This window comes from Sebastes fasciatus, chromosome 12, assembly GCF_043250625.1.
Source record: "Sebastes fasciatus isolate fSebFas1 chromosome 12, fSebFas1.pri, whole genome shotgun sequence".
Lineage (NCBI taxonomy): Eukaryota > Metazoa > Chordata > Actinopteri > Perciformes > Sebastidae > Sebastes > Sebastes fasciatus.
Window position 1 is genome coordinate 28291674 of NC_133806.1, and position 27900 is coordinate 28319573.

Consider the following 27900-nt stretch of genomic DNA (forward strand, 5'->3'; position numbering starts at 1 on the left):
TATCTGTAATTACACTGAGAGGTTTGTGGCTGGTCGAATGCTCAAATGTGACTGCCTGGCTCGACTTTCTGGAGAGCCGGTTTGAAAATACTGTACAGGCATTTGTAATTTTTGAAGTGAACAATGTGTGGAGTAATTTCAACAGGTAAGAGCAGAACTTTTAAGAAATTTAATTTCACTTTTTGGAGCTTTGGTAACAGAAGTTTTACTTTATCTTTTAAGAATTTCCCCATCTTACTGCTGGCAATTTTGTGAGTATTTTGATTATTGACATTTTGTAACTTTGTCAGTCTTAATTTCTATGCTTTGCCTCTCTTAGTGGATTCTCCTTGGTGTAATAATATTTTATTTATCTCCATGCAGGAGCACTCTCTGGCCTCGGATGATGTGTTGGCTCACTTCTTCAATGATTTCTTAAGTCTGCCGGTAAAGTCATCCTGAGGTATAGATGTAGCCTATTATTTTTTGACAAAACTCTTATACCCTTGCGTCTTTTTCCAGTCTTTCCCAGAGGCATTGCTGTACAACCAGGAGACGGGGCAGTTTGAGGTAGTGAATGGGGCAGCTGAGTTTGTCTCCAGGAGAATCAGATCAGTTTTACACTGCAGCAAATCACAACTCCTTACTGGTGACCCCACAGCGCTGGCCAGAGCCCCTCCAGTAGACAACCATTACACCATCTATGTAAGTAGTGAATGATTCCTTTATGTGGAAATCAATAGTTGGATATATTTGAAAATGAGCAGAAAGTCTGCAATGTAAATTTAGAGGGTTGACCTGAGGAATCTGTCTTCCTGACCTTTGCAGTGCCTGGACAGAGAGCAAGGAATTCAGTGGATCATTAAAGAAAGGTTGCCCTTTTTCCTTCAAAGTGATTGCTACAATGAATACAGGTAGTACAAGTGTTGTCCGATTTGTTTTTTTGGACCTACTACATGTACAAAACAAATGTCCCTCCTGTATTTTGCATTGATTTAGATACTACTTATGCTGCTTACATCATGGTATTACTATAACATGTTTTTATATTATTCCTCAACTTAGTGTGCAGTGTGTCTAATAGCTCATGCAGTTTCTTTCTTGCTGACTTTACTGTCAATACTTAGCTCTGCTATAACCTGAGAAATACCGGCTTACTAACCTAGATTTTAAAGATGATTTGCTTCAGTCAGCTGTGACTTAATCACATATTATGATCTTCGTCATTTCATATAGAGCTGCAACGATTAAGCGATTGGTTGTGAACTATTAAATTAATAGCCAACTATTTTTATAATTGATTAATCACTTTGAGTAATTGTTCAACGCTCTGAGACCCACAATAGACCAGTTTTTGTCTTTTATGGTGGGTACAGGGGTTCTTTAGGGGGAGATGGCAGGTCAACAGTAGATGTCACATAGAAGTGGTGTACATCACCTAAAAGTTGTTCTGGACATTAATCAGAAATAAATTTGAATTAATTAATTCAAATAAGTTGTAAAAGTGTATTAGGGTTTAGAACATTATGATAGAAGTATATGATGGTCATTCCCATGCTCACTTAGGTCTCATAAGTTGTTTTTGGGTTGATACCATTTGTTATTTGGTGCTAAACTTTACAATTTTTTTTACCAATCGAGAATTGATTAAAAATGATCAATAACCCCTCCAAAATACAACATTAAGTCACCAAGACCTTGAGGAAACATTGATCAACATTTTTCACCATTTTCTGACATTTTATAGACCAAACAACTAAACGATTAATCAAAAAATTAATCGTCAGATTAGTCGACAATGAAAATAATTTATATTGCAGCCTTAATTTTTAAAGAGTGCATCTGTCAGTGATTACGACGTGTTGGCCTGTAGCAGTAGACTGGGTATTGTGTTGCTATTTGTGATTGTGTTTAAGACTGTTGCCCTACTTACTGCCCTACTTACTGCCACATCCCTCCCTGTACAGATCAGATGACTGACTGACGCTAACTTGCAACCTACACATAGAAGATGTGATACAAAAATAACGAGTTTGTTGACTCCATTTATGATTTTAGAAGAAAACACATGCTTGTGTATTCTCTGACTGGTGTTGTAGCATTTTCTTTCTGGTCTTTCCCAGACTAGCCAAGTTGTTGTTCCAGTGGAACCCAATCTTCTGTATCCAGAGGAGGAAAGGCCGTTCAGGTCAAACCACCCTGTCAGCCCCACAAATACGTAGTTCCTCCAAATTTGACCAGGAAAATAACAAAGCACTAAAGGTCCTAACGTGCTCACATTCCCAAGAGAACATTTCAGCAAAACGAGGTATATATACACCTATGAGTTTCCATTTACACATGTATCTTTACTAGGGCTGTCAGTCGATTAAATATTTAATCGCAATTAATAGCATGATTGTCCATAGTTAATCGTGATTAATCGCAAATTAATCAAATTTTTTATCTGTTCAAAATGTACCTTGAAGGGAGATTTGTCAAGTATTTAAGACTTATCAACATGGGAGTGGGCAAATATGCTGCTTTATGCAAATGTATGTATATATTTATTATTGTAAATCTGTTATCAACACAAAATAATGACAAACACTCTCCAGAAACCCTCACAGGTACTGCATTTAGCATAAAAAAATTCTCAAATCATAACATGGCAAACAACAGCTGTCAGTGTGCTGACTTGACTATGACTTGCCCAAAACTGCATGTGATTATCATAAAGTGGGCATGTCTGTAAAGGGGAGACTCGTGGGTACCCATAGAACCCATTTTCATTCAAATATCTGGAGGTCAGAGGTCAAGGGACCCCTTTTGAAAATGTCCATGCCAGTTTTTCCTCTTCAAAAAGTAGTGTAAAATCTTCACTCTAGCTTTAAAACTGAGCCCACTACAACTTAAAAATCACAAGTTGTGTTAATGCGTTAAAGAAATTAGTGGCGTTAAAATTAATTTGCGTTAACGCGTTATCGCATTAATATTGTGTTAACTTTGACAGCCCTAATGTTTACTGTATATATGTGCAGGCTGAAGTCTAGTTAAGGACTTTTTTTTTCTCTCTTTTCTTACTGTTCAGGGTCAATGATGATGCACAACGTTGCATGTCTACCAGAACCCTGCCAGAAGGAACATAACACAAAATGCAGTGAATCATCCAGATGTGTCTCCAGCTGTTTTGAGCCATGTACCTTTTCGTCTTTGTCCTCCTCCTCTAACCCTAAATGTGAGAAACCCCAGGAACTCCAGAGCTCACAAACAGAGTTAAGCCTCTGCTTCACAGAGGACTCAGAGGAGCCCACAGAGTCTTCTGAAGTACAGCTGGACTACCTGGCTGCCCAAGTGGTTAAACAGGTGCTTAACAATGCACTGTACGTGATGGATGGTCAGAGCCAAGCAAACGCATCTGACTGTTTCAGCGAGTCAGGAGACCAGACAAATTGCACCAACAGCACGGACAGATCCTGTGAATGTAAAGTCCGCCAGCATTCGGCTGACGGGGGTACAGAAAGGTTGGGAGGGGAAAAAGAGAAAGGTCAAGAAAGCGAGAGGCGGAGTGGAGTGGAAGAAAAGACAGAGTGGTTTAACAAGAATAGGGAGGTGGGGAGGAGAGGCACACACCAGGGTAATATCCATGATATGTGTTGCCATGGTACCTGTTGCCATGGCGATAGACCAGGCTTGGATGAGTTGAAGGTGTTTTTGAGAGGAACGCCAGGAGAGAAACTGCTTAATCTCTGGATGGATATAGAGAGACTGAAAGCTACACAGAAAAGAGAGCGGAAGAATAGGTAAACATTATGATGAAACTCACTTCCTGTTATTCTGGAGAACTAAATTCTTTGTTTTACTGTTGATACAAAAGCTACCAGCCTCTCTTTAAATGTCAAGATTTCATATTGAACTCACAACACTTTGAATGACAACTGCAGCAATAAAAAAAAAAAAGTAATATAATGTGGTATTTGAATCAGGTATTTGGTCCTAATGAGGAGCCGGTACCTGCTGAGCAGCAGCCAGAGCAGTCTGAATGTGGAGCTGCTCTCCAGACTGGGACTGACTACCTCCCCCTGCTGGACAGAGGATAAACTGCACTCAGTTCAGTTCCTCCTCATGGAGTCTCTGTTCCACTACTGGTGAGATTCAATAATTCACAGTATTCAAGTTCAATGATGTTAACCATAGATTCTGTATTTGTGCAGTGTTTATTTATAGAGTGTGTGTGTCATTGATTAAAATATTTAATCACAATTAATCGCATGATTGTCCATAGCTAATCACGATTAATCACAAATTTTTTTATCTGTTCAAAATGTACCTTAAAGGGAGATTTGTCAAGTATTTAATACTTTTATCAACATGGGAGTGGGCAAATATGCTCCTTTATGCAAATGTATGTATATATTTATTATTGGAAATCAATTAAAAACACAAAACAATGACAAATATCGTCCAGAAACCCTCAAAGGTACTGCATTTAGCATAAAAAATATGCTCATATCATAACATGGAAAACTGCAGCCCAACAGGCAACAACAGCTGTCAGTGTGTCAGTGTGCTGACTTGACAATGACTTGCCCCAAACTGCATGTGATTATCATAAAGTGGGCATGTTAATATGACATGGTCGGTACCAATGGATTCATCAGGTTTTCTAGTTTCATATGATACCAGTATCTTCACTCTAGCTTTAAAATTGAGTTAAGTGGGCATGTCTGTAAAGGGGAGACTCGTGGGTTTCATTCACATATCTTGAGGTCAGAGGTCAAGGTACCCCTTTGAAAAGTTAAGTCTTTGTATAAATGTCCTTGGTAATTCTCTCTCCCCTTCCCCCCACAGGGTTCCTCGGTTCAGGACGTCCGAGTGTGTTGAGGAAGACCGTGATGACTCCCCTCATCTAGAGCCTTGTACAGACTGGTGTATTAGCTCTCTATCAGACATACAGCCCCACCATGACTCTATGGGCCTGCCTCCCCTCCGCCCTGACACCTGCCTGCTCCAGTCCCCCCATGCTCTCCATACACAGGTAGGAGCATTAGGATATGATACCACTTGGTGCATAAATGTTTTAAGGTGGGGAAGAGAACCCTCTGTCAGCAGCAATGGAGCTCTTTACTGTCTGGGTTGTCCACCTTGTACTTTAAGTGGCAGCAGGTGGGATCACTGCCTGACATGCGGTTAATTTTCCTTTCCTCTGAGGCGTTTTCGTTGCTATGATTTTAAATTGGGCCAAAACAATTAGTGGATTCATCAGTTAGTCCATCGATAAGAAATCAGTATCATTATATTATAAATCATTAATCAAACAAAAATGGCAAACATTAATTTCCAGCGTCTCCTGAAGGTTTGCTGCATTTCTCTGTTTTATATCATAAACTGAGTATCTTTGGATTCTGGACTGTTGGTTGGAAAAAAACAAGCAATTTAAGATGTTTTTATTTGGGCACTGGTAAATTTTCATGGGTCATTTTTCACTATTTTTGCTTTTTGTAGTGACTAAACGATGAATCGTTGAATTGTCCGACTAAGCAGTAATGAAAACATTGCAGCATATCGTTGCAGCCGTAGTTTTATGTTTGTTTGTTTTTTTAATAAATCTTTGTGTTAGAGTTGAATTTATTGAAAGAATAGCCCCTTGAGATTTAGCATCTCATTTTCGAGGGGGTCCTATAGACACAAATACTAAATTATGAAACACATACAAACGAAAACAGCATTAAATAACATACAACAAATTCTGAAAAATACACAGATTACTGACCCTCTCCCACCCACAGCCCTCAGCTGTTGTACAAGAAAAACAATGACAATGACCTGGATAATAAATCAATTACACCAGCATAAAGAGCAATTGCTGCATATTGAAAGTATGCACAGAAGTGTTGATTCATTGTGTTAAAAGTGTTCTCCTCTGTGTATGTATTTCATCAGATATATTCTAGCAGAAGTCAGTTACTGGACAGAAGAAGAATGGAGAAGATGTTACAGGCTCTTTGTGTTGACTCGTATGCCGGCTTATACTTCACAAGCTTCTGTGAACAATCTGGAAACCAGGTACTATAGCAGCTACTGGATTGTTTGCACTTTTATTCTGTAAAGTCCATCACATTTAATCAGCATTGAACATTGAAATTGTAATGTGATAAAGACAGTCCATGATGACGGTTACTGAGGTTCTTTTTTTGTCTCAGCTGTGGGGAAATGCAGTAAACTTTTGGACCGACCTGCAGCACTACCATGAGCTCTTCTATCAGGACGGACTAGATCCCTACAGAGTACAGAGAGAGGCACAGGTCAGCACACACACAAGAAGAAGACCGAAGTTGTTCTGCTAAAGGTCTCACTTGGGGGGTTTTCTACGTTCATCTCACACCAAGTTAAAGGAGCATTGTGTAGGACCTTTGGCGGCCTCTAGCAGTGAGGTTGCAGATTGCAACCAACTGAAACTTCTCCCGTGTGCCATGCGGGTAGGGCAGCGGTTCTCAAACTGTGTGGGGCGCGCAGCCCGGGGGAAAATGTGCGCCATACAAAATGGGTTCTATTGGTACCGACCACGAGTCTCCCCTTTACAGACATGCACACTTTATGATAATCACATGCAGTTTGGGGCAAGTCATAGTCAAGTCAGCACACTGACACACTGACAGCTGTTGTTGCCTGTTGGGCTGCAGTTTACCATGTTATGATTTGAGCATATTTTTTATGCTAAATGCAGTACCTGTGAGGGTTTCTGGACAATGTCTGTCATTGTTTTATGTTGTAAATCAATAATATAAAAATCTAAATAGAGGAGAATGAAGCAGTTTTTTGTCTACAAAGCAAGAATCCATAAAGTATTTTCCTCTATATTACAAATAAATGAAATGTTAAGTGTGTTGTGTTATTTAGGCAGTATGTGTGTTTGCAGTGGATTTGATAAGATGTCTGACTCAGAGTTGAGTCCAGGCTAGTTCAGCAGATGTAGGGATTTTCCCATCACAAAACACTCCCCTCTAAGGATAACTTCATTTTCCTTTAGCCAAAAAATAGCAACACACTATTCCAGTCATTAAATTATTCATTATTTCATTTCATGATTTTTTTTATTCTTAGGTTTCTTAGATTACATTTTGCTGCCAAGGCCAACTGTGCAACATCAAACTAATTTCAAGAAATAAAAAATAGGTACATTTGTGTATCTGTGTGTTTTCTGTGGAAAAAAATAAGTTATATGGCTAATTTAAAACTCAAATTAAAACATTTCATACAAAGGAATACAATATCCAGAGAGATCAAGAGGCCCGTTTTAGAAAGAACGCCAGGAAAAATCATGAATCACGATAAATTCAATTTGCAGAGAGTCGACCAGTAATAAAATACAAAGTCATCAAACGGCGATGAAACAGATTGAGTATAACAATTTCACACACACCTGCTCTTGTTTGCGTGCTCTCTTGGCCTGCCATACCTGTTCTCCTCTCACTAAGTAGAGAAATTTAAACAGCCATAAAAAACTAGTGAGTCAGACCCCCCCAGCTCTGCGCCAGTCCAGTCACCCAGAACCACCCTGTCTGACTACAGCTGGACCAGGGAGGAAAGCTGAGCGCTCTGGTCCAGAATACCTCACAGTGAAATCTATTTTCCTTCAGTTAACCTTTAGTTCACCAAAGGAATGACATTTAGATGGTCTTTCCATCGCGCCGTGGCCAAGAGGGTTAAATGAGTGACATTTATGTGGTGTGATGGCAGCAGTGATGAGAGATAGTGAATATTGTGTATGAGAGCACCGAACAGTGGTGATGATGGAAGTGATGGCGGTTGTGAGGAGAAACGTCTCTGAAGTGATGACATTTTTATGTTCTTCTCTTCTCTTCTCTTCTCTTCTCTTCTCTTCTCTTCTCTTCTCTTCTCTTCTCTTTTCCTCTCCTCTCCTCTCTCCTCAGCTCCTTTACTCCACATATCTCTCCATCTCGGCCAGGAGGAGCGTCGGGGTTGATGAGGAGATCAGGAGGGAGGTGTACGACCAACTGATGCCTGCTTTTGAGGAGCTGTTTGACAAGGTTGAGGAACACACGCTGAACGTCCTGCTGGAGCCGTGGACACTGCTGGTCAGCAGGGACACAGAGTCCTTCCAGAAGGTAACCACAGTACATCCACAGTTTAATTCACTTCCCTTTTACCTGGAGGAGGTGGTTCTCCTTAAGTAACTGGCACAGAGGTCTACTGATTGTAGAAATTGTCTTTCAAGTGGATACACAGCATTACAATATAATGATAAACGCAGACATCTGTCCCCACTGAGGAAAGAGGGTTTCCCACAAAAATGCACAATGAAATTAGGGCTGCATGATTTTGAAAAATATCTAATTGTGATTATTTTGACTGATATTGTTGTTGCGATATGATTTGCAATATTAGGGGGAATGATAGTGAATGATTTTTTTTGTGGGGATCTGTACCAAACAAAGATGTTTTCTTAAGTCTGTAGAATATATGGTGTTGGAGGACATTTCTGTAGCACCACAATAATTAATTTAAAATGGTATTTTGATGCACATTTCGCCATAAACAAATATTGCAATTTCCTCCTCATCCTACGATTTGAAAATTGCAGTAGGCCATAATGCATTTTGTTAAAATTTCAATTAATTGTGCAGCCCTAAATTAAATGTCTAATAATATTGATTGTTGGTGCATCATGAATATTGTAAAGATCAAATTGATTAGAGTTATTGTTTTGAGTCTAAGGTTCCCTAAGAGGCTAATCTATAGATTATTTTCTCTCTTTGTTGTATTGTTTTGTCCGACCAACAATCCAATATTCAATGTAATATAATGCAAGAATCCAAGAAAGGCAGCACATTTTCAGGGACCATAAAATGTCTGGCATTGCTGCTTGGAAAATTACTCAAGTATTAAATTGATTATCAAAATAGTTGCAGATTAATGTTCTTTTCATTGACTAATTGGTTAATCAACTAATCATTGCAGCTCTAATTGGCTTTGTGTGTGTGTGTCCAGGTGTGTGTGCAGGAGGAGGTGCGTTGCGTCGACAGTCGGGAGTACAGGGAACTCCAGAGTCTGTACGAGGAATCAGAGCGTCGACTGAAACAGGTCAGCCAGCATCCACGAGTTCCACAGAATTATAAAATGTTGGTCCTCATTTATTAGCCAATAAACACACCTGTGAGTATAAAACAGCTAATGTCAACTATGTGAAAATGGCGTCTCTCCAGTATTTATGTATTGCTTAGTAACAATGTTAGTATCTACTGGTCCAAGACTATATTACTTGGCCTGAACGTGCCATTTACAATGACGTCATAAGAGTTTTATACCACCCCTTGTTTTTCTGTTTCTTGCTCCATCTCACTTATTCTCGCCCTTCTGCTGCGGTCTCTCCTCTACAGGTGGAGCAGTGCAGGTCCATGCTGTTTCCCCCTCCTATTACACCTTCGACTCCCTTCTCAAAGGGCCCCCGGGCGCTTGACTCTTGGTCCACTGTGTCTCCAAATTATCAAGGCTACCGTCTAGGTTCCCTACTTCGTCACCGCCATGAGATCGGGCACTTTATGTCCTTCCTACAGAATCAGGATGCCAGGTAGGCAGTATAATCACACAGTTCGTACAGTATATGAGACTGTTGTCCTTTTTACAGACTTATCATGTACGGAAGCCCTGACAGGAAAAAAAAAATTCTGGCGGTCCATCTTCTAAGTCTGATCTAAATTCTTTACTCTCCCGTGTTTTGGATTTAAGAACAGGTGAGAAAAAGGTTTTACTGGGATAATCTATCTAAATTCCTTAATTTGTTTTCATCTGTTTTGCCAGGATAATTTTTTTAATTAGTTTTTTTTTCATCCGTGAAAACAAGTTTTCTTTGACAAGCGTTCACGTTTTCTCTAACGGCGGATTAACACTGATTGAAATACAATTCTAGCCAAAAGAAAGACATGACGGTAATGTAGCATAGCTTGCTAACACACAATATACAGTATGTACCTTGTGTTTAGAGCACATTTTGGCACTTCAGCCCCTTGTGGCCGAAATGAGTATTACAGCAAGAAACATTGAAAAATTACCCTGAAAAAAAAAAAAAGTTTTCACAGAAAAGTGACTTAGAAAAATGATGAAGATGATCATTATTATTATTATTTTTTTTTTTCCATCTGGCAAAATTACCCTCCCCACCGGTTTCACAGATTAAAAAAAAAGTAACTTAGAAAAATGATCCGGGCAAATCCTTTATTCACTTGTTTTTCAGTCATAAACAGAGCAGAGAAAACAATTTAGATTCAACTTAGAAAAAGGTTCACCAGTGTTTCTCCTTCTCTTTGCCTCTCAGGGCTTCCGTACTTATTTCCCCCACTTTACCTAAATATGTTAATACAATATATTAACAACATTACACAGTGCCTGACATGCACATGTGCACCATATTCATATTAAAATGAAATGAAGACCGTATGAAAATGGACAGAAAGTGTATTGTTTGCAGGATGTATACAGTGCACGGAAGTTAATGCACAAATAACATGGTTGTTCTGAACATGTGTGTTTCCGCTCAGCATCCATCTGACATGCTGGCTGGATCTGGAGCAGTACAGGAGGACTCCTCAGAAAGACAAGGCTGTCAGACAGGAGAGATCGACTCACATTGCAACCAAATACCTCAACAGGAAGTACTTCTTTGGCTCCGACAGCCCCGCCACAACAGAGAAACAGAATGATGTACGTCGCTCAGTCACATGGTTTAAATAACAATATGTTCAGCTTTATTGGGAAACCCATTTTACCCATTTTGATATAGTCACATCTTCATTGATATTGATTGTCAACTTCCTGGGAAAACATTAGAGACAGCAGCAGAAACATAGTGCCCATGACATGACAATCCAAAAATGGGATGTGAGCTCCAGCTGGGGCTCAACATCCAGATGTGATAAACAGAGGCCGCTGCGGCTCTCACACAATTCCCCATCTCCCCTTCTTTGGCATCCTACAGATTTCATGCTGACAGCTCTGACAGCAGGGTGTCGGTGGGAAACGGGGAATGAGAGGACATGGTTGGAATTAAAACGAGAAGAAGGAGAAGAGTGTGGTTTGGATCCAGAGAGACTAAAAAGACTAGCTCCAGTAACAATGACAGTAGGATGAAATTTCTTCTGACATTTATAGTCTGAGATTAGGTTTCTGGATTCTAGGATTACTGCAGAAGGGCATGCTGCGTAGAGCTAGAATGAGTAGATGGAACACGGAGCAGTGAGCCTGATTTTCTCTTTCGGGACACAAGAGATGGTTGCTTTGTAGTATTTATGATACGGTCACAGAAAAGAGTCATTTTATATGTGTTATAGGATAACTGTTGCTAACTATTTCAAATGTGTAACACTGACTATTTCAACCATTTATCCGATGAATTCAGTGCTAGCTATTTCAAATATTTATCAGGTTAACCGTTTCAATCGTTTATCTGATACTTAACTACTTTTAACTATCTATTTCAACAATTTATCCATTACTTTTAGCCATTTGAACTATTTATCCATTACTTTTAGCCATATGTACTATTTATTCATTACTTAACTATTTGAACTGTATAGTCATTATTTTATCTAATTACTTTTAGCTAACATAGACTAACAGTGTTCCGTACACTTTTGGCCCTTCAGTGCCACACCAGGTAGCACTCCTCTGTTGTTAAGAGCCAGGCCAGCATGTTTGTGTTGCTCATTCTCCGGGGAATATCCATTAGACCATAGACATACTATATATAAATTAGACAGGCTACACTTTGATTGATGTCCTTTGGACCAATAGTTTTTGAGAAAAGTGGGGAAAAGTAACGCCTCCACCTGTGTACAAAAGATCATTAATCTTAATGGTGTTCCGTACAGAGCGCATAACATGATTTCAGTGGTGATTAATGGAAATTTTAAATGTCAAAATAACAGCGTCTGTGTTGACAGAGTTGCTGCTACAGTGCTGAGCGGTCATTGCGCGCCATTGATGTTAAAAATGCCCATTTCACCTCGCAAACTTACTGAAAACTTACAGGAACAAATGGCGACACACATACATTTTATGCGCGACCTGGAGGTATTTATTCAGCGATCAGCGAAAAAAGGTCATCTGTACGGAACATTGTTAGTGTACGTTATCTATTTCAACATTAACAGATTGGTCTGAGCAGTTTTAGCTCACTGCTCAGACTTCTCTGCTAGCTTGCTAACTAGTGTTCACAAACTCAATCACAACAGACAGTGTTCAGGTTTTTCTCTCTATTTGATAAGATTAGCTGAGGTACTCTACAATTTTTCCCAACGTAGAAAACTGGCAAGCTACCCCTGGTTGGGAATGTTAAAGTAATGGACATGAAGAACCCTGATTTCCGAGTGTTCTTGAAGTATACTGGGTTAAGAGAGAAACATACAGTGTACTTGTTGACATGAATTCAACTCTGGTAAATTGTCATTTGTCACCCTCATCTCATAAATACCATCAAAATAATGATTGTAACTGTGCGTTTGAGTGAAGATGCCAGTTCTAGTGCTTCTAACTCTGTAGGATTGGGTCTGGCTGCCGCTCTTGCATCTCAGCGTTGGTTCTCGTCTGCGTGAGCGATGTAGAAAGACTGACAGCTTTACTGCTTTGGCCCTTCACTCTTTCAATCACTCAGTCATCCAGTCACAGATTGGCCTCCTTTCATCTACCGGCTCCCACTCCAATGGCACGACTGGTTCTCATTTCTGCGGCCTTTGTGTGAGTGTATGTGTGCATGCGTGGCTGTGTGCGTGCATAGTGAGATGAGAGAAAATATAAAAGAGATATAAATAGGGAGACATGGCCAGATCGATGTATGAGGACAGAAAGCAGACAGGGGGGAGATGAAGGGAACAGAGGGATTGTGGGAATGATGAAGAGCACAGCAGGAGTCAGGAAGGAGAGGAGTTTTCGGTCGGGTTTCCCACTGCGGGCAGCTTTTTTTCTGAGTCTGTCCTCATCCTCATATGTTTTTCATGTTGTTAGACATCTTTAGCGTTCATATCAAACATATTAACACACACGCAACCATCTGCCTCTACTGTGTATTTGACTGCTTGTGCTTTTTATGTGTGTAGATATTGCGTCTGGCAGGTGGTCTGGAACGTCTGACACTAGAATGTCTCTCGAACCCAGTCGTTGTGGAGATCCAGGACATCGTCAGGAATCACATTGAGAACAAATGGCTGCCTCTATTCCTGTCCACAGCAGAGTTCACAGAGCGACTGAAACACAAACCAAAGGTGAACATCCGGATTCTTATAAACACTATCACGACTCAGAACAGAAATTACTGAAAGCACATAAAGAAATAGTTTCACATTTTTGGGAAATAGGCTTTTTTTGCCAAGAATTAAATGAGAATATTGATACCACTCCCATATCTGTCTCTTCAATATATGGTCACAGTCAAAGAGCTTAGTTTAGCTTAGAATAAAGACTGGAGAAAGGGATTTTGTTACCTTTGAACTGGGACTGTCAAAGCGATAATAGTGCCTTAACACAAATTCGTTTTAACGCCACTTATTTCTTTAACGCAACTTGCGATTTTTAGGTTGTAGTGGGCTCAGTTTTAATGCTAGAATGAAGATACTGGAAAACCTAAGGAATCGATGTCCTGTCATACTAGCTTGTCACGAAGGACGCTAAGTAACGCTCCAAACTTGCGCTAAATTTTGGCGAGGAAAAACTGGCATGGCCATTTGTCATTGTTTTGTGTTGTTTTTTGATTTCCAACGATAAATATATACATAACACTTGCATAAAGCGGCATATTTGCCCACTCCCATGTTGATAAGAGTATTAAATACTTGACAATCTCCCTTTAAGGTACATTTTGAACAGATAAATGTGTGACTAATTTGAAATGAATCATGGACAATCATGCGATTAATCGCAATTAAATATTTTAATCGATTGACAGTCTTATTTATAACTATTCTCAGCCTTTCTATAAGTAACAGACATTTATTGAGCAGGATATTTGACATGTGCAGAAATTAATACTGATGTTGGTTTGATTTCTTACTCTGGATTCCATTTTTTATTGTTTGTGGTCACAGAACTGAAAAAGTGGAAGAAATTTGGGCCCATTGCCAACCCTGACTGGCATACTTGTATTAATTGTACTCGCCATAAATAGTATGGCCTTGAGAGTGGACAGACATAAGAGCACATTAGTTTCTCTGCTATGTTAGAAACCACTAAACGCCGTCGCGGTCCAGTCGCTCTCTCAGGTTGCCTCATCAGGTGGTAACACATAAACCAAAGATTCCGCTGCTCTGCCTCATTATGTTATCAAGTTTACCATGTTTGGTCACAAGGATCCTCTCATTAACTAATGAGAGGTAGACATAGTTTAGCGTTACATGCTGGAGGAGGAGACGAGAAGAGGAGGATGGAGGTGGGAGACAGATGACATCAGAGAGGTAAAGATCACTCTAAGAGGAGAGGAAAAAGATCAGAGGAAATAAAGACTGAGGGAAGGTTAATTCGTAGAAGAGGAGAAGGAGAGCTTTAGTTACTGCCAGGGACAAAGAGCAGCAGAGTGCAGAGCAGAGAGGTTCGAGAGGTGTTCAGTGTCTCTGTTGGTCCTTGTGTACTCAGTTTCTGACTTTTGACCTCTGTATGTGTGTGTGTTTCTGTGTGTGGTAGCCCCAAGCAGCAGACCGGCTCTCACAACACGTCTACCGTCGACGCAGAACGAGGAGAGAAGCCTGGAAGGTAAGGAGAAATCCTCCGGGGAAGCTGGATATTTTGAATGGAGAGAAATAAGGCATTTCCTGGCCCGAAAGCATGTGTGATTTAGTTCATGACTTGGCATCGAGCTCTGGCTTTGTCAAACACCATTTTGGCCTTGTGGTTAGTTTTCCCAAATTGGATCCAGGATAAATAAGATTAAAGCATCAGCATTACTAACCTTCCTTTAATAGTGTTTGGAGTGTGTTTCCATGCAGCTCAGTTCCCGTCCTCTCATCTCAGCTCCACAGCAGAAAACAGATATAAAACATGAACATTTCACATTTTAAGCAGGATGATTACAGGAAGGAGTTTTCCATACATGATTGTGACTATGGTCTTTATGATCATTATCTCATCATTGGCAGAGCAGGTTCTCCGAATAAAGGAGAGTATCATTATCTCAGTTTTCTGTGAGCTCAGACTGTAGCTCATAGGTCACGGATCATTTTTACCGCTATTGTTCAGGAGCAAACTGTACTGTATCTTCTACCACTGTACACATATATACGGTTTTGTTATAATGTTTATACATGAGTAGGTGATTACATGTATTTTATCTATACCTGAGGGATTATAGTGTCTTTACAAACCTAACATTGCTCTGCTGTGTGCCCCTGCAGGCTGAGGGCTTGTGGATGAGTTCCTCCAAAGAGATCCTCCTGTTTCGACGGATCCTACTCAACCCTGCCACTTGTAAGCAGTTCCAGCACTTTGCCTCTCTGAAGGGAGACTTCCTAGAAAATGACGTGCTCTTCTGGCTGGAGGTGCAGAGATACAAGGTAAAAAGAAACAAAAATACCTGGAGGATGATGTGCTGGTGGGTCACAAAGTGTGCTTGTAACATCATCTGGTCTTTGACATTCCTATTTCTCTCATCTTTCCTGTGTCCATCCATATTACACTGAAAGGAAATTGAAAAATAATCTAAGGAATACTTTAAAGGTGTTATTGGTAACATTTTTATGAAGACAAATGTTTTTTGGAAATGATTAGGGCTGTCAAAGTTAACGTGATAATAACGCGTTAACACAAATTCGTTTTTAACGGCACTAATTTCTTTAACACAGTAAAACAACTTGTTTTAAAGCTAGAGTGAAGATACTGGCATCTTATGAAACTAGAAAACCTGAGCAATCCATTGGTACCAACCATGTAAATAACGATCTAAACTTACACTAAATTTTGGCGAGGAAAAAACAGAATGGCCATTTGACCTCTGACCTCAAGATATGTGAATGAAAATGGGTTCTATGGGTACCCACGAGTCTCCCCTTTACAGACATGCCCACTTTATGATAATCACATGCAGTTTGGGGCAAGTCATAGTCAAGTCAGCACACTGACACACTGACAGCTGTTGTTGCCTGTTGGGCTGCAGTTCGCAATGTTATGATTTGAGCATATTTTTTATGCTAAATGCAGTACCTGTGAGGGTTTCTGGACAATATTTGTCATTGTTTTGTGTTGTTAACTGATTTCCAATAATAAGCATATACATATATTTGTATAAAGCAGCATATTTGCCCACTCCCATGTTGATAAGAGAATTAAATATTTGACAAATCTCCCCTAAAGGTAGACTACATTTTGAACAGATAAAAAAATGTGCGATTAGTTGGCGATTAACTATGGACAATCTGCTTAATCGCGATTAAATATTTTAATTGATTGACATCCCTAGAAATAATACATCCACAGAACTTTTAGAAAGGTGCCGAATTAAAGTAAATAAAATTGTTGATTGTGAATTAATAATTTTTTTCACTTCTATTAGAATTAATAAATAATAAATAATTTCTCTGTAACATTACATATTCATGACTAAATAAGCAACCAAATTACCACTCAATCTGCTTCATCAGGACTATGTGGGTGTGATTTGATCAGGTTTGTTTTACAGTGACCTGGAAACATAAGCAAACCGCCATTAGAATTTGATTCAAACGTTGTTAAAACCTGATTGGTGCACAGAAGTATGTGACATCAACTTTTTCCAACTGAGACCCACTTTAAACCAGTGAGAAGAGCACGGAAAAAACACAAATACAGAAATCACTCATGTGAAATTACAAAAACTGGAAGAAAATAGTGTGTTCATGTAAGATCTCATTGCTTATAGTAAGAAGCGAATAGAGAAAATATGGAGTCTTTAACCTCTGTGGCTTATCTCATAGCAAAAATTGGAATATCCATTCCAGTGATATTCCAAACATTTCAGGAGCAGTGGGAACTTAGAAAATAGTTCCCGGGCGCCTGGGTTAGCTCAGTTGGTAGAGCGGGCGTCCATGTATTAAGGCTTGGTCCTGACCGCGGCGGCCCGGGTTTGAATCCGGCCTGTGGCCCTTTCCGCATCCACTCTCTCTCTCCCCCCTTTCAAGACACTATCCACTGTCCTGTCATAAAAATGGAAAATGCCCCCAAAAAAATAACTTTAAAAAAAAAGAAAATAGTTCCCACCACACATTTTATTGATCCTCTGTCCCCTCTCTTCCTGTATACAGAACCTCTGTCACTCCCACAGTGATGAGGCCACCATCCAGCAGAAGATCTCCACCATCATTAACTGTTTTATCAACTCCTCCATGCCCCCGGCTCTGCAGATAGACATCCCTCCTGAACAGGCCCAGCACGTTCTGGAGAAACGCCACGAGCTGGGTCCTTACATCTTCAGAGAGTCACAGGTAGTGTGTGTGTGTGTGTGTGTGTGTGTCTGTGTCTTAAGAGTATGGTTTGTATTGTATTTCCTTCCAGTATTTAGGCTGCAGTTATGTCCCTTTACTCTGTGTATGTAGATGTCGGTGTTCAGTGCATTGCTGAAGTTTTGGCCCGAGTTTCAAGAGCTGAGCAGCAGTGTCCAAGAGGAGCAGCTTCTTCCTCTACTGCAGGACAAACGAGTCAAACACACAGCCAGAGTACGGAGGCAGAGGAGAAAAGAGGAGGAGGAGGAGGAAGAAGAGGAGGAGAGGAGGAAGAGAGCTCAGGTGAGATTACAGTCAATACTGAGGGATAATGTGATTATACAACCTACTAACCGTACTGCAATAATGGTGAGAAAAGAGAAAGTAAAAAAGAAATTCAGTCTGACCTCTCTTGTTCAGGAAGAGCTGGAGAGGCCAGAGTCCAGTTTTAGAGATGAGGAGGAGGACACGGATGACGAAGATGATGTAGAAGAAAAACAAGAAAGAAGAAGTGGAAAAAAACAGTCGAGGAAACAGAGCCGAGTGCAGAGTCCCACACAGCCGGTAAGGAGCAGTCTCATGTTCCTAATGGGAAATGAATGTAGAGCTGAAGATCTGAGCTGATGTGTTTGTGTAAAATGTATCATATGAAGGGAGACGAACCAAATTAAATGATATCCTTTTTATAACATATTAAAATAACTAGAATAACCGCCTCGCGGTTGTATCCCTCCGCCAAACAAGTCAAGTTGCAATTTACATCCAGGTCTGTCCAAATGTCTTCAATTCATCATTTTGTCCTGTTAGACATTTGTTTGAAATTGTCATAATTAGCATTTGAATTCTTGAGTTATGGCCAAAAATGTGTTTTGTGAGGTCACAGTGACCTTTGACTACAAAATCTAATCAGTTCATTCATGAGTCCAAGTGGACATTTGTGCCAAATAAATAAATAAATTTAAAAAAAGGGACGGCGGATGGACAGACAACCTGAAAACGGCTACGGCTGTCGCTGGCGCAGAGGCATACATACTGCAGTGATGAAGATAAATTCAATTACAGCATGATGTCCAAACAAGGCCTCATCAGTTCCAACCGCAGACTATAAAGTAGAAACTCGATCGCTGAATTCAGAGGTTCCCAAACCTTTCAGACCATTTCAGACATGTACCACTATGTACCAGACCAAATTTCCCAAGTACCACTTCCCACTGTAGATGCCTGAGAGAAGAACTCAGATCTCTCGAGGACTTTGGGAATCACTGGCCTTCTTGAACTATTTTGTCTAATCACGTTACATTTGACTGGATTTCTGGAAATGTTCCCTCAGATGTCGTGGTCCTACTCCAAGTACATGGTGGCTCTGAAGAGAGAGGAGATGCTGCTGAGGAGACAAAGTCAGCTGGAATCCTCGTTCTCCACAACCTCAGGTACACACACGCACACACACACACACACACACACACACACACACACACACACACCTCCCTTTGTCCCCCAGGGCTCAGTAAAACTCCCATATCCAGCACTTTTGACTGCTCTCCGCTAACAGCAAGACTAAATGTAGGAAACCAAAACAATGAAATGACATTAGCCGTTCCCACAGTAAAATCCAAGCTAAATTTCCAAGGCTCCAATATTACCTGGCAGTCACAGCCAAAGCATCGTCAAACCAACCAACCTCCACATGTCAGATCTATCTCATTATGTAGAACTCTGGCCAAAACAGCTACTCCAGCCTGTCCATTAAGCTTCAATGTTCTGTACAGGAGTTAGTCTGAGCCCACACTGTGTGGCCGTGTAAATGAAACGCAGGAGTTGGTTATAAAGCCCATAGTGAATGAAGAACAAAATGAAGCACAGTGCAAATAGTGTCTTAATGGGATTTTAAAGGTGGGGGTAAACAGTACAGGCACAAAACCTCAAAAGGGCTTTAGTTTTTCAGATACCCCCATTCGAGTTAGAACTTAATTTTGATGATGGTCGTAACAAAAATATCTACTTAATATCATTACATTTTTCACCTATTATTTATCAGCTTAGGTTTAGTTCAAATTTGCACTACTAGCCCTGATATCCACCCTACACCTCAAAGCAATATGAATATCAATATCAATAAAGGTAGTGTAGTAAAGTGAGGAGTAAAATGAATTTTTTCTTGTTAATATGTAGCAAAATACGCAAAAATAAACTGCTTTAATAACTTTCATACTTTTGGAGATTTATCAAAAATACAATTATAACTCCAGATTTCCAAATGTATCGCCTCTTACAATGTTTAAACTAGACACTCAAAGCTCCACTATAATACTGTTACCACTTTATACAGATTTTATACAGATTTTTGAAATTCTTTTTAGTTTTTAACTTATTCTCAGTTCCAAACTCTGCATTCATTCTCTATGTAATTTGCTGCAACTTATAAGATAAGAAGTATAATAATTGAATAAAATACAAACACCATTGCAACTTCCATACCTTTATTTATATCTCAGGCAAGAACATTTCTTCTTATTTTTGGTCCTCCTGGTCTCCTTTTGTAATAATGCATATATAACACTCAACACTGTAAAATCATATTTACATTTCTTTTTCAGGAAAAACTGGGTTATCAGAATATGTACGCTACAGTGATGTAACATGAAGGTATAAATAGTTATATCACCATAAATACAAGAGAAAAACAAAAATGATGATTGAATCTCAGATATTTATTCAAATCACACATTGTAAAAATAAGATTGATGTTCCTAGTTGTGATGTTCTGGGGAGCGATTAGAGCGTGACACCACCATGAGTAATGCTGACTAGAGCTTGAGGTAATGTGAAGACTGAAATACGTTACAGTAGTTATTGCATCAGTTTACTCAGTGATTTAAAGATTTGTGGATATTGATAGTTTCTATGGTGGCTAATTAACCCCCTGTTTGGTCTGTAACCCATTTCATTATAGCATTGTGATTACTGGAATAATTCTGGTGCATATTACTCACAACATACCATGTTGGTAGACATAAATAATAAGTGAAGTTACAGTGCCAGTGCACACTGTGCCAGCTGTACTCAAATTACGCATAATTGGAGTGGTCTGAGTGTGTGCCAATGCCAAAGACTAAAAAACAAACAGACAAATCACTATCCAAATAAAGTCACATCCACTCCTCTCCCATTAGATCTTCTACCACTGGTGGGACAACATATTTTGTGAAAGAAAATTCTCTTTTTTAATGTGATACAATTGGCCACAAAGTCTGACTATCATTCCTATACTTGTAGGCAGTCGCTGGATCCTTATATCACAGAAATGGGTCGTTTAGAAAAACACACTTTCACACAAGCTTAATTAAAATGATCAATTAACAACAAAGCAAATGGAAATTGCTGAAGTTGAGGTAGGATATTTTTTCTCATTACCAGCTGTGTTGTGGTTAAAGTTGTTGAATATTGAAAGTGTACAAAATATTTTAAATTCACGAAATTATAGGATATGGTTTGTAATAGACATGGACATTCAGACATCATTCAATGTAATTTACACTTCCTAGGAATATTATTATCTCTGATGTCCAGAACTTCACAATACCTGAGGCTGACATTACAGCCGATTTAAGGAGCTCATTTGTCTTCTTTGTTGGTTCTCAGAGAAAAGACACAAGGTGTCGGGGGAGGGGCAGCTGACTGGATGGCGACGAGGACGTCAAGGTGAGGAGTGGTGGACCTGAAAAACACTGTCTGTAAATAACTGGAAATTGCAACAGTCAAATGACATGATATTTGAATGATTGTATATCTGTAATGTGTTTTTTTTTTTGGGGGGTCTCCTTCCTTCACAAAACGCTGGGGGAGCAGCTGGAGAACCACAGGGTAGGTTCATCAAAAGCAGCTCAGCCGCCTCCGAGAGATCTAAGATGAGCAGAGGATGCTGGACAAACTCAGAGTAAGGAAAAATATTGTTTTGATACTTTGACTGTTGTTTCAGTAAATATAGTATGCCAAAAAAATCTAGTATAGTTTGCCATATAAATGTCATTAAAAAAAAGTCAAAGTAGTATGCCATAACAATGTCATATAGTAAAAGAGTAATAAAAAAGTCATAGGCATACAATATCACAGTATACTATGCCATGACAGAGCTATAATTAAATCATAAAAAGTCATAAAAATGTAATATAGTAAGCCATAAATTCATAGAAATGCCATAATATGCTGTCAATAAAAAAGTCATAAAAATGTCATAATATAGTCTCATAAAAGCATCTTACTACAGTATGCCAAAAAAGATTTCATAAAAAAGTCATAGTATAGTATATCATAACAATGTAACAGTCATAAAAAAGTCATAGCCATAAAATACTACAGTATGCCATAACAAAGCCATAATTAAATCATAAAAACGGCATAGTATAGTTTAATAAAAGAAGTCCTGGTATAGTGTGCCATACAAATATAGTATGTCAAAAAAGAGTAAGTCATAGCCATGAAAATGCATAATAATAATAGTGTCGTAAAACATCATACTAGTATGCCTAAAAAGAGTAATACAAATGTCATAGTATGCAAAAAAGTCATAAAAAAATTTAATATGGTATGTCAAAAAAAGTAATAAGTCATAGTATAGTATGCCATAAAAAGTCATAAGCATAAAATATTACAGTATATATGCCATAAACGAGCCATAATTAAATCATAAAATCAAGTCCTGGTATAGTGTAAAAAATATAGTATTTTAAAAGAGTAATAAAAAATGTCATAGTATAGTGTCATAAAAACATACTATATGGCAAAAAAAGTCATAGCCATAAAAGTCATAGTATAGTATGTTGAAAAAGTCATAAAAAAAATTGTCAAAAAAGTAATACAATTCATAGTATGTCAAGAAGTATGCCATAAAACTGTCATAATATACTGTTAATATAAAAAACGTCATTAAAATGTCATATACAGTAGTTTGATAAAAAGCCTGCCATAAAAATACAGTATGTCAAAAAAGAGTCATATAGTCACATAGCATCATAATGTAGTCATATAGTATATATATATATATATATATAGTCATAGTGTCATAAAAATGTCATAGTATGGTGAATAAAGTCATAGTATAGTATGCAAAGGAGTAATAAGAATGTCATAGTACGCAGAAAAAAGGTCATAGATGCCATAAGTCATAGACACAAGAAATGTCATAGTATGCCATAAAAAAGTAATTACAAAATGTCATAGTATAGCATGTCTTTAAAAAAAGTCATGGTATATAAAAAAGTCAAAGCCATACAAATATCATAGTATGAGATGCCATTAGAGTAATCAGTCATAGTATATTACTTATAGTATTTTGGTTCGGCATAAGAGTTAACTTTTTGAATCATTTTTCCTTTCCTATTTGTCTTAAATTGGTCTTAGTGTTTTATTGTTTTGGATTAGAGTATGGCATAGTATAGTATGACAATTTTTTTTTTTAATAACATAATACAAATGTAATTAAAATGCAATAATATTGTATGCCATAAAAAGTCATAGACATAAAATGTCATAGAGTATATATTATTATTTATATCATATGCTGGCTCCCTAAATTTGTACTCAGTCATCAAAACTTTGTGGAAGTAGGCACACATGTATGTGATGCAAACTCTTATGTTGTCCTTCTGTTCTCTTTTCCCCAGAGTGAGTGCAGAGTTTCCCTTTCCGGACCAAAACTGAGGATGAACAAGTTTCTTCACCACGTCTTCGTCGTCTACTGTATGAATGTACTCCGAAGGATCAGTCACTAAAATGTGTGGTTTTCTGTTCCATAACCCCCTCCTTCTATCTCTCCAAAACAATGGGAGGAAACACGCTCTATTCTCTTCCTGTATTAGTCTTTTTCATAGTGGGTGTTAGATTTCAAAATTCAAGTGACAAATTAACGTTACATTACTGTATTGAGAGACAAAATTCACAACAGCTGCTGCATTGGTCACAGGGACATTTTGCATTGATTCAGACATTGACATATACTGTATACATAGACACTGCATTGGATGCTTAAGCGATATGTCAATGTGGGCGCCATATTGGACAGGGCAAGGGGTAACCCTATACAGACGTAGGCAAAATTGTTGGTACTCTTCCGTTAAAGAGAGAAAAACCCACAATGGTCACTGAAATAACTTGAAACTGACAAAAGTAATAATAAATAAAAATTTACTTAAAATTAACTAATGAAAATCAGATATTGCTTTTGAATTGTGGTTCAACAGAATCATTTTAAAAAACAAACTGATGAAACTGGCCTAGACAAAAATGATGGTACCCCTAGAAAAGATGTAAAATAATGTGACCATAGGGACATATTAAACTAAGGTGTGTCCTGTAATTAGCATCACAGGTGTCTTCAAACTTGTAATCAGTCAGTCTGCCTATTTAAAGGGTGAAAAGTAGTCACTGTGCTGTTTGGTGTCATGGTGTGTACCACACTGAACATGGACCACAGAAAGCTAAGGAGAGAGTTGTCTCAGGAGATCAGAAAGAACATTATAGACCTTCATGTTAAAGGTAAAGGCTATAAGACCATCTCCAAGCAGCTTGACGTTCCTGTGACTACAGCTGCACATATTATTCAGAAGTTTAAGGTCCATGGGACTGTAGCCAACCTCCCTGGACGTGGCCGCAAGAGGAAAATTGATGACAAATTGAAGAGACGGATAATACGAATGGTAACCAAAGAGCCCAGAACAACTTCCAAAGAGATTAGCGGTGAACTCCAAGGTCAAGGTACATCAGTGTCAGATCGCACCATCCGTCGCTGTTTGAGCCAAAGTGGACTTAATGGAAGACGACCGAGGAGGACACCACTGTTGAAAGCAAATCATAAAAAAGCGAGACTGGAATATGCCAAAATGCATATTGACAAGCCACAAAGCTTCTGGGAGAATGTCCTTTGGACAGATGAGACAAAACTGGAGCTTTTTGGCAAGTCAAATCAGCTCTATGTTTACGGACGCAAAAATGAAGCATCCAAAGAAAAGAACACTGTACCTAATGTGAAACATGGAGGAGGCTCGGTTATGTTCTGGGGCTGCTTTGCTGCATCTGGCACAGGGTGTCTTGAATCTGTGCCGGGTACAATGAAATCTGAAGACTATCAAGGCATTCTGGAGCGAAATGTGCTGCCCAGTGTCAGAAAGCTTGGTCTCAGTTGCAGGTCATGGGTCCTCAAACAGGATAATGACCCAAAACACAGCTAAAAACACCCAAGAATGGCTAAGAACAAAACATTGGACTGTTCTGAAGTGGCCTTCTATGAGCCCTGATCTAAATCCTATTGAACATCTGTGGAAGGAGCTGAAACATGCAGTCTGGAGAAGGCACCCTTCAAACCTGAGACAGCTAGAGCAGTTTGCTCACGAGGAGTGGGCCAACATACCTGTCGACAGGTGCAGAAGTCTCATTGAGAGTTACAGAAATCGCTTGTTTGCAGTGATTGCCTCAAAAGGTTGTGCAACTAAATATTAAGTTAAGAGTACCATCATTTTTGTCTAGGCCAGTTTCATTAGTTTGTTTTATTAAAATGATTCTGTTGAACCAAAATGCAAAAGCAATGTCTCATTTTCATTAGTTAATTTAATACATTTTTATTTATTATTACTTTTCTCAGTTTCAAGTTATTTCAGTGACCTTTGTGGGTTTTTCTTTCTTTAACGGAAGAGTACCAACAATTTTGCCTACGTCTGTACAAGTGAACGGGGGAGCTGCCGTTTTTCTGGCACTATAACGTCTACATTTCTCAACCTGGAATAGAAAAATAAAGTTTTGTCTCCAGTTACTTAGAATTTCGATAGTTAAGCTATAATCGCTGCTAGACGCTCAGGAGACGAGTGTGTACCGTAGGCTTACATGAACTGAATTACTTACATGATGGAAAATAATTAATTTATCATAAGGAATTGTTAACTCATGTTTGTCAAGTATGGCTTTGGCTTATTTTCCTTGTTTAAGGTTAATACTTATAGAGAGGTCTCCGTATAATATAATGTACAATGAAATGTCCTCTTCCGTTTTAGCAATCATGCTTTCAGTCTATATGCTACCCCTAACACTGCTACTGCAATTACTATTATGTACTTACTAATAAGAGCAATCAGAATAACATGCACATAGTAGTGCATAAATAAATAATGGTAACAATAAATATTAGTATAATATTAGTCATGATCTGAATTTTTTTAAATAAAGGTGATAATACAGCAATAAAAAAAACCTAAATAGTGTAATTGTTAAACAAGACATGCCATCAGTTTTATTGTTTGCAATATTAGACACATATTGTTTTTAATACGTATCGTACAATTCATGTTTTAAACACTGTCATGTTAGATATGAACATCAATAAGCTAACATTAACTTATATCGATTAGCTAACAATAACTTTTTAAGCTCTTATCTGATGTTACGGAAGCAAACGTTTTGTGAAGATGTAACATTAACAGTTGATAATGTGATATTATATAGTACGCGTTTTAATTATTACCTAATAATTGATTGAATCCCACCAGATCTAAGGACAGACCAGAAGCAGTGACGTTAACGTTTTTCTCCAAAATCTTTGGGAAAAGAAAAAAAAATATTAACATTAACTTAACGTTACTCCTCGTAGATCATAAACATTTGAATAGAAAACGACTCATTGAAATCGGTTGACAAATGTAGACGTTATAGTGCTTTTTATCCAGAAAAACAGCAGCTCCACCGTTAACTTGTATAGGGTTACAGGCCAATATAAACGGTGTGTAATAACTGCGCATAATGTAACAATCAGCACATATGGTGCATTCAGTTAGGACAGGGTGTGATATGTAGGGGACACACAGCATCCCAATACACTAGACCTCTCTTTGTTGTACACATTACATCCCCTCTAGATTGAACCCCCAATCTTTTTAAAGAATGTCTGATCTTTTGTACTGAGGGTTTAAAGTTTTATATTCATTCAAGTGTTGAAAATGTCCCGACAGACAATAAAACCTAATAAAGTCTAATGTTTTTTCAACTGAACTCAGACTAAATTCATTTCACGCTGTAACACACCTGTTGTGATCCAGTGTTGATTTAATAAATGTTATAAAAATCAATTGGATTTCTGTATTTTTGTAGCTTCTTTTATAGGATTTTGTATGAATGATTTGTTTGGACAGAAAATCAAGACAATATAATATCTTGAAGAACTATTACTACTAGTAAACTATTTTATTTACTACTAGTAAACTTACTTTCTAAAGTGTCTTCTTACTCAAAAGTTTTGAGGATGTAATTTCTTTCCTCAAGCAAATTTTGAAGATTGATTGATTGAAATTTTTTTATGAAATTGTTCGACATACTATACTATGACTTTTTATCATGAATTTTTTAAACATACTATACTATAATTTTTTCAATTACATTTTTCGACATACTATACTATGACTTTTTTTCCATAAAATCTTTCCACATACTACTATGACTTTTTATCAGGAAATGTTTCGACATACTATACTATGACTGTTTCTCACTAAATTTTTGACATACTATACTGTGACTTTTTTTAATGACATTTTTCGACATACTATACTATGACTTTTTATGATGACATTTTTTGACATACTATACAACGCCTTTTCATCATGAAATCTTTCGACATGCTATACTATGACTTTTCTTAATGACATTTTTCTGACATACTATACTATGACATTTTTTCATAAAACTTTTCGACATACTGTGCTATGACATTATTTATGGCATACCATACTATGACATTTTTTATGACTTTTATGATACAATATATCATTACTTTTTATCGCATATTATACAATGACATTTTTATGCCATATGAAACTATGAATTTTTTAATAACATACTAAACTATTATTTTTTAATGACATTTTTTATGGCGTATTATACAATGACATTTTTAATGCCTGAATTTAAAATATGTTGGATGTTTTCATTATCCAGCAACATTAAACACATCGCAACTGGTAATGACAAAATATCTTACCTCAGAGCTTCAACACAGAATATGTTGTCTCAGTTGGTTTATATTACATTCCTCTTCTTCCCAGATGTCATCCGTTGGCGCTGCATATCTACAAGTGTGTGACAAATAAAAGCACCTGTCTTAACATTCAACACAACTGACAATTAGAGTTAAAATACAATAAAAAACTTTTATAGAATAGTTACATTTATGGTATTACAGACTCATGTAAACTAGATCCTATTGTAAATACTATGCACCTAAAAGTTGGCTTTGCAATCCTCCAAAAAAACATGAAGAAGAAGAAGACAACACCAACAACACTGGAAAGTTGAGAATTGCTTAATGTTCATGAATAAAATGATCTGCAGGATTTGGACAAACCTGAAGACACAGCCATAGCTCCCACAGACCGTGTAAACACCACTCCACCTGCAACCATCTATGCGATAAAACTAAAGAAAGAAATCAGGATTTTGAGTTCATTTCAAGTTG

General features: G+C 38.1%; 1 protein-coding gene and 1 long non-coding RNA gene across 5 annotated transcripts; one reads left to right on the plus strand and one right to left on the minus strand.

The window, feature by feature from the left end:
- On the plus strand, positions 1-23489 carry rgs22 (regulator of G protein signaling 22). Of its 3 annotated transcripts, none has more exons than XR_012596370.1 (25): positions 1-145; positions 223-251; positions 364-426; positions 502-684; positions 808-893; positions 2103-2287; positions 3050-3761; positions 3945-4106; positions 4810-4996; positions 5902-6024; positions 6162-6263; positions 7893-8087; positions 8971-9063; positions 9360-9550; positions 10518-10680; positions 13071-13235; positions 14647-14715; positions 15354-15512; positions 17235-17414; positions 17526-17714; positions 17832-17975; positions 18742-18841; positions 20009-20057; positions 21054-21113; positions 21261-21301. XR_012596370.1 is itself a non-coding variant. In XM_074654523.1 (25 exons), exons 1-25 carry the CDS (start codon positions 124-126, stop codon positions 23109-23111), a joined length of 3687 nt encoding a protein of 1228 aa, XP_074510624.1. In that variant the 5' UTR covers positions 2-123; the 3' UTR covers positions 23112-23489. The 3 variants fall into 3 exon arrangements, 2 of the variants coding, with proteins under 2 accessions (XP_074510625.1, XP_074510624.1); XM_074654523.1 differs by lacking the exon at positions 20009-20057 and adding an exon at positions 23075-23489 and having other exon boundaries at positions 2-145; positions 21261-21348; XM_074654524.1 differs by lacking the exon at positions 21261-21301 and having other exon boundaries at positions 21054-21131.
- Positions 19604-27861, minus strand: LOC141779639 (uncharacterized). 2 transcript variants are annotated; one of them, XR_012596375.1, is made up of 3 exons: positions 27790-27861; positions 27427-27514; positions 19604-21143 (listed from the first exon to the last, which is right to left on the minus strand). It is a non-coding gene; the product is annotated as an uncharacterized LOC141779639 (long non-coding RNA). The 2 variants fall into 2 exon arrangements; XR_012596374.1 differs by lacking the exon at positions 19604-21143 and adding an exon at positions 21160-21314.
- Between the last annotated feature and the right edge of the window lie 39 nt (positions 27862-27900).

Excerpts from the sequence above, each read along its gene's own strand:
- rgs22 (XM_074654523.1), top strand. The coding sequence starts at position 124 with ATGTGTGGAGTAATTTCAACAG. Across the intron at positions 4,107-4,809 it reads GAGTCTCTGTTCCACTACTG|GGTTCCTCGGTTCAGGACGT; the intron begins GTGAGATTCAAT and ends TTCCCCCCACAG. Across the intron at positions 17,415-17,525 it reads ACATCTTCAGAGAGTCACAG|ATGTCGGTGTTCAGTGCATT; the intron begins GTAGTGTGTGTG and ends CTGTGTATGTAG.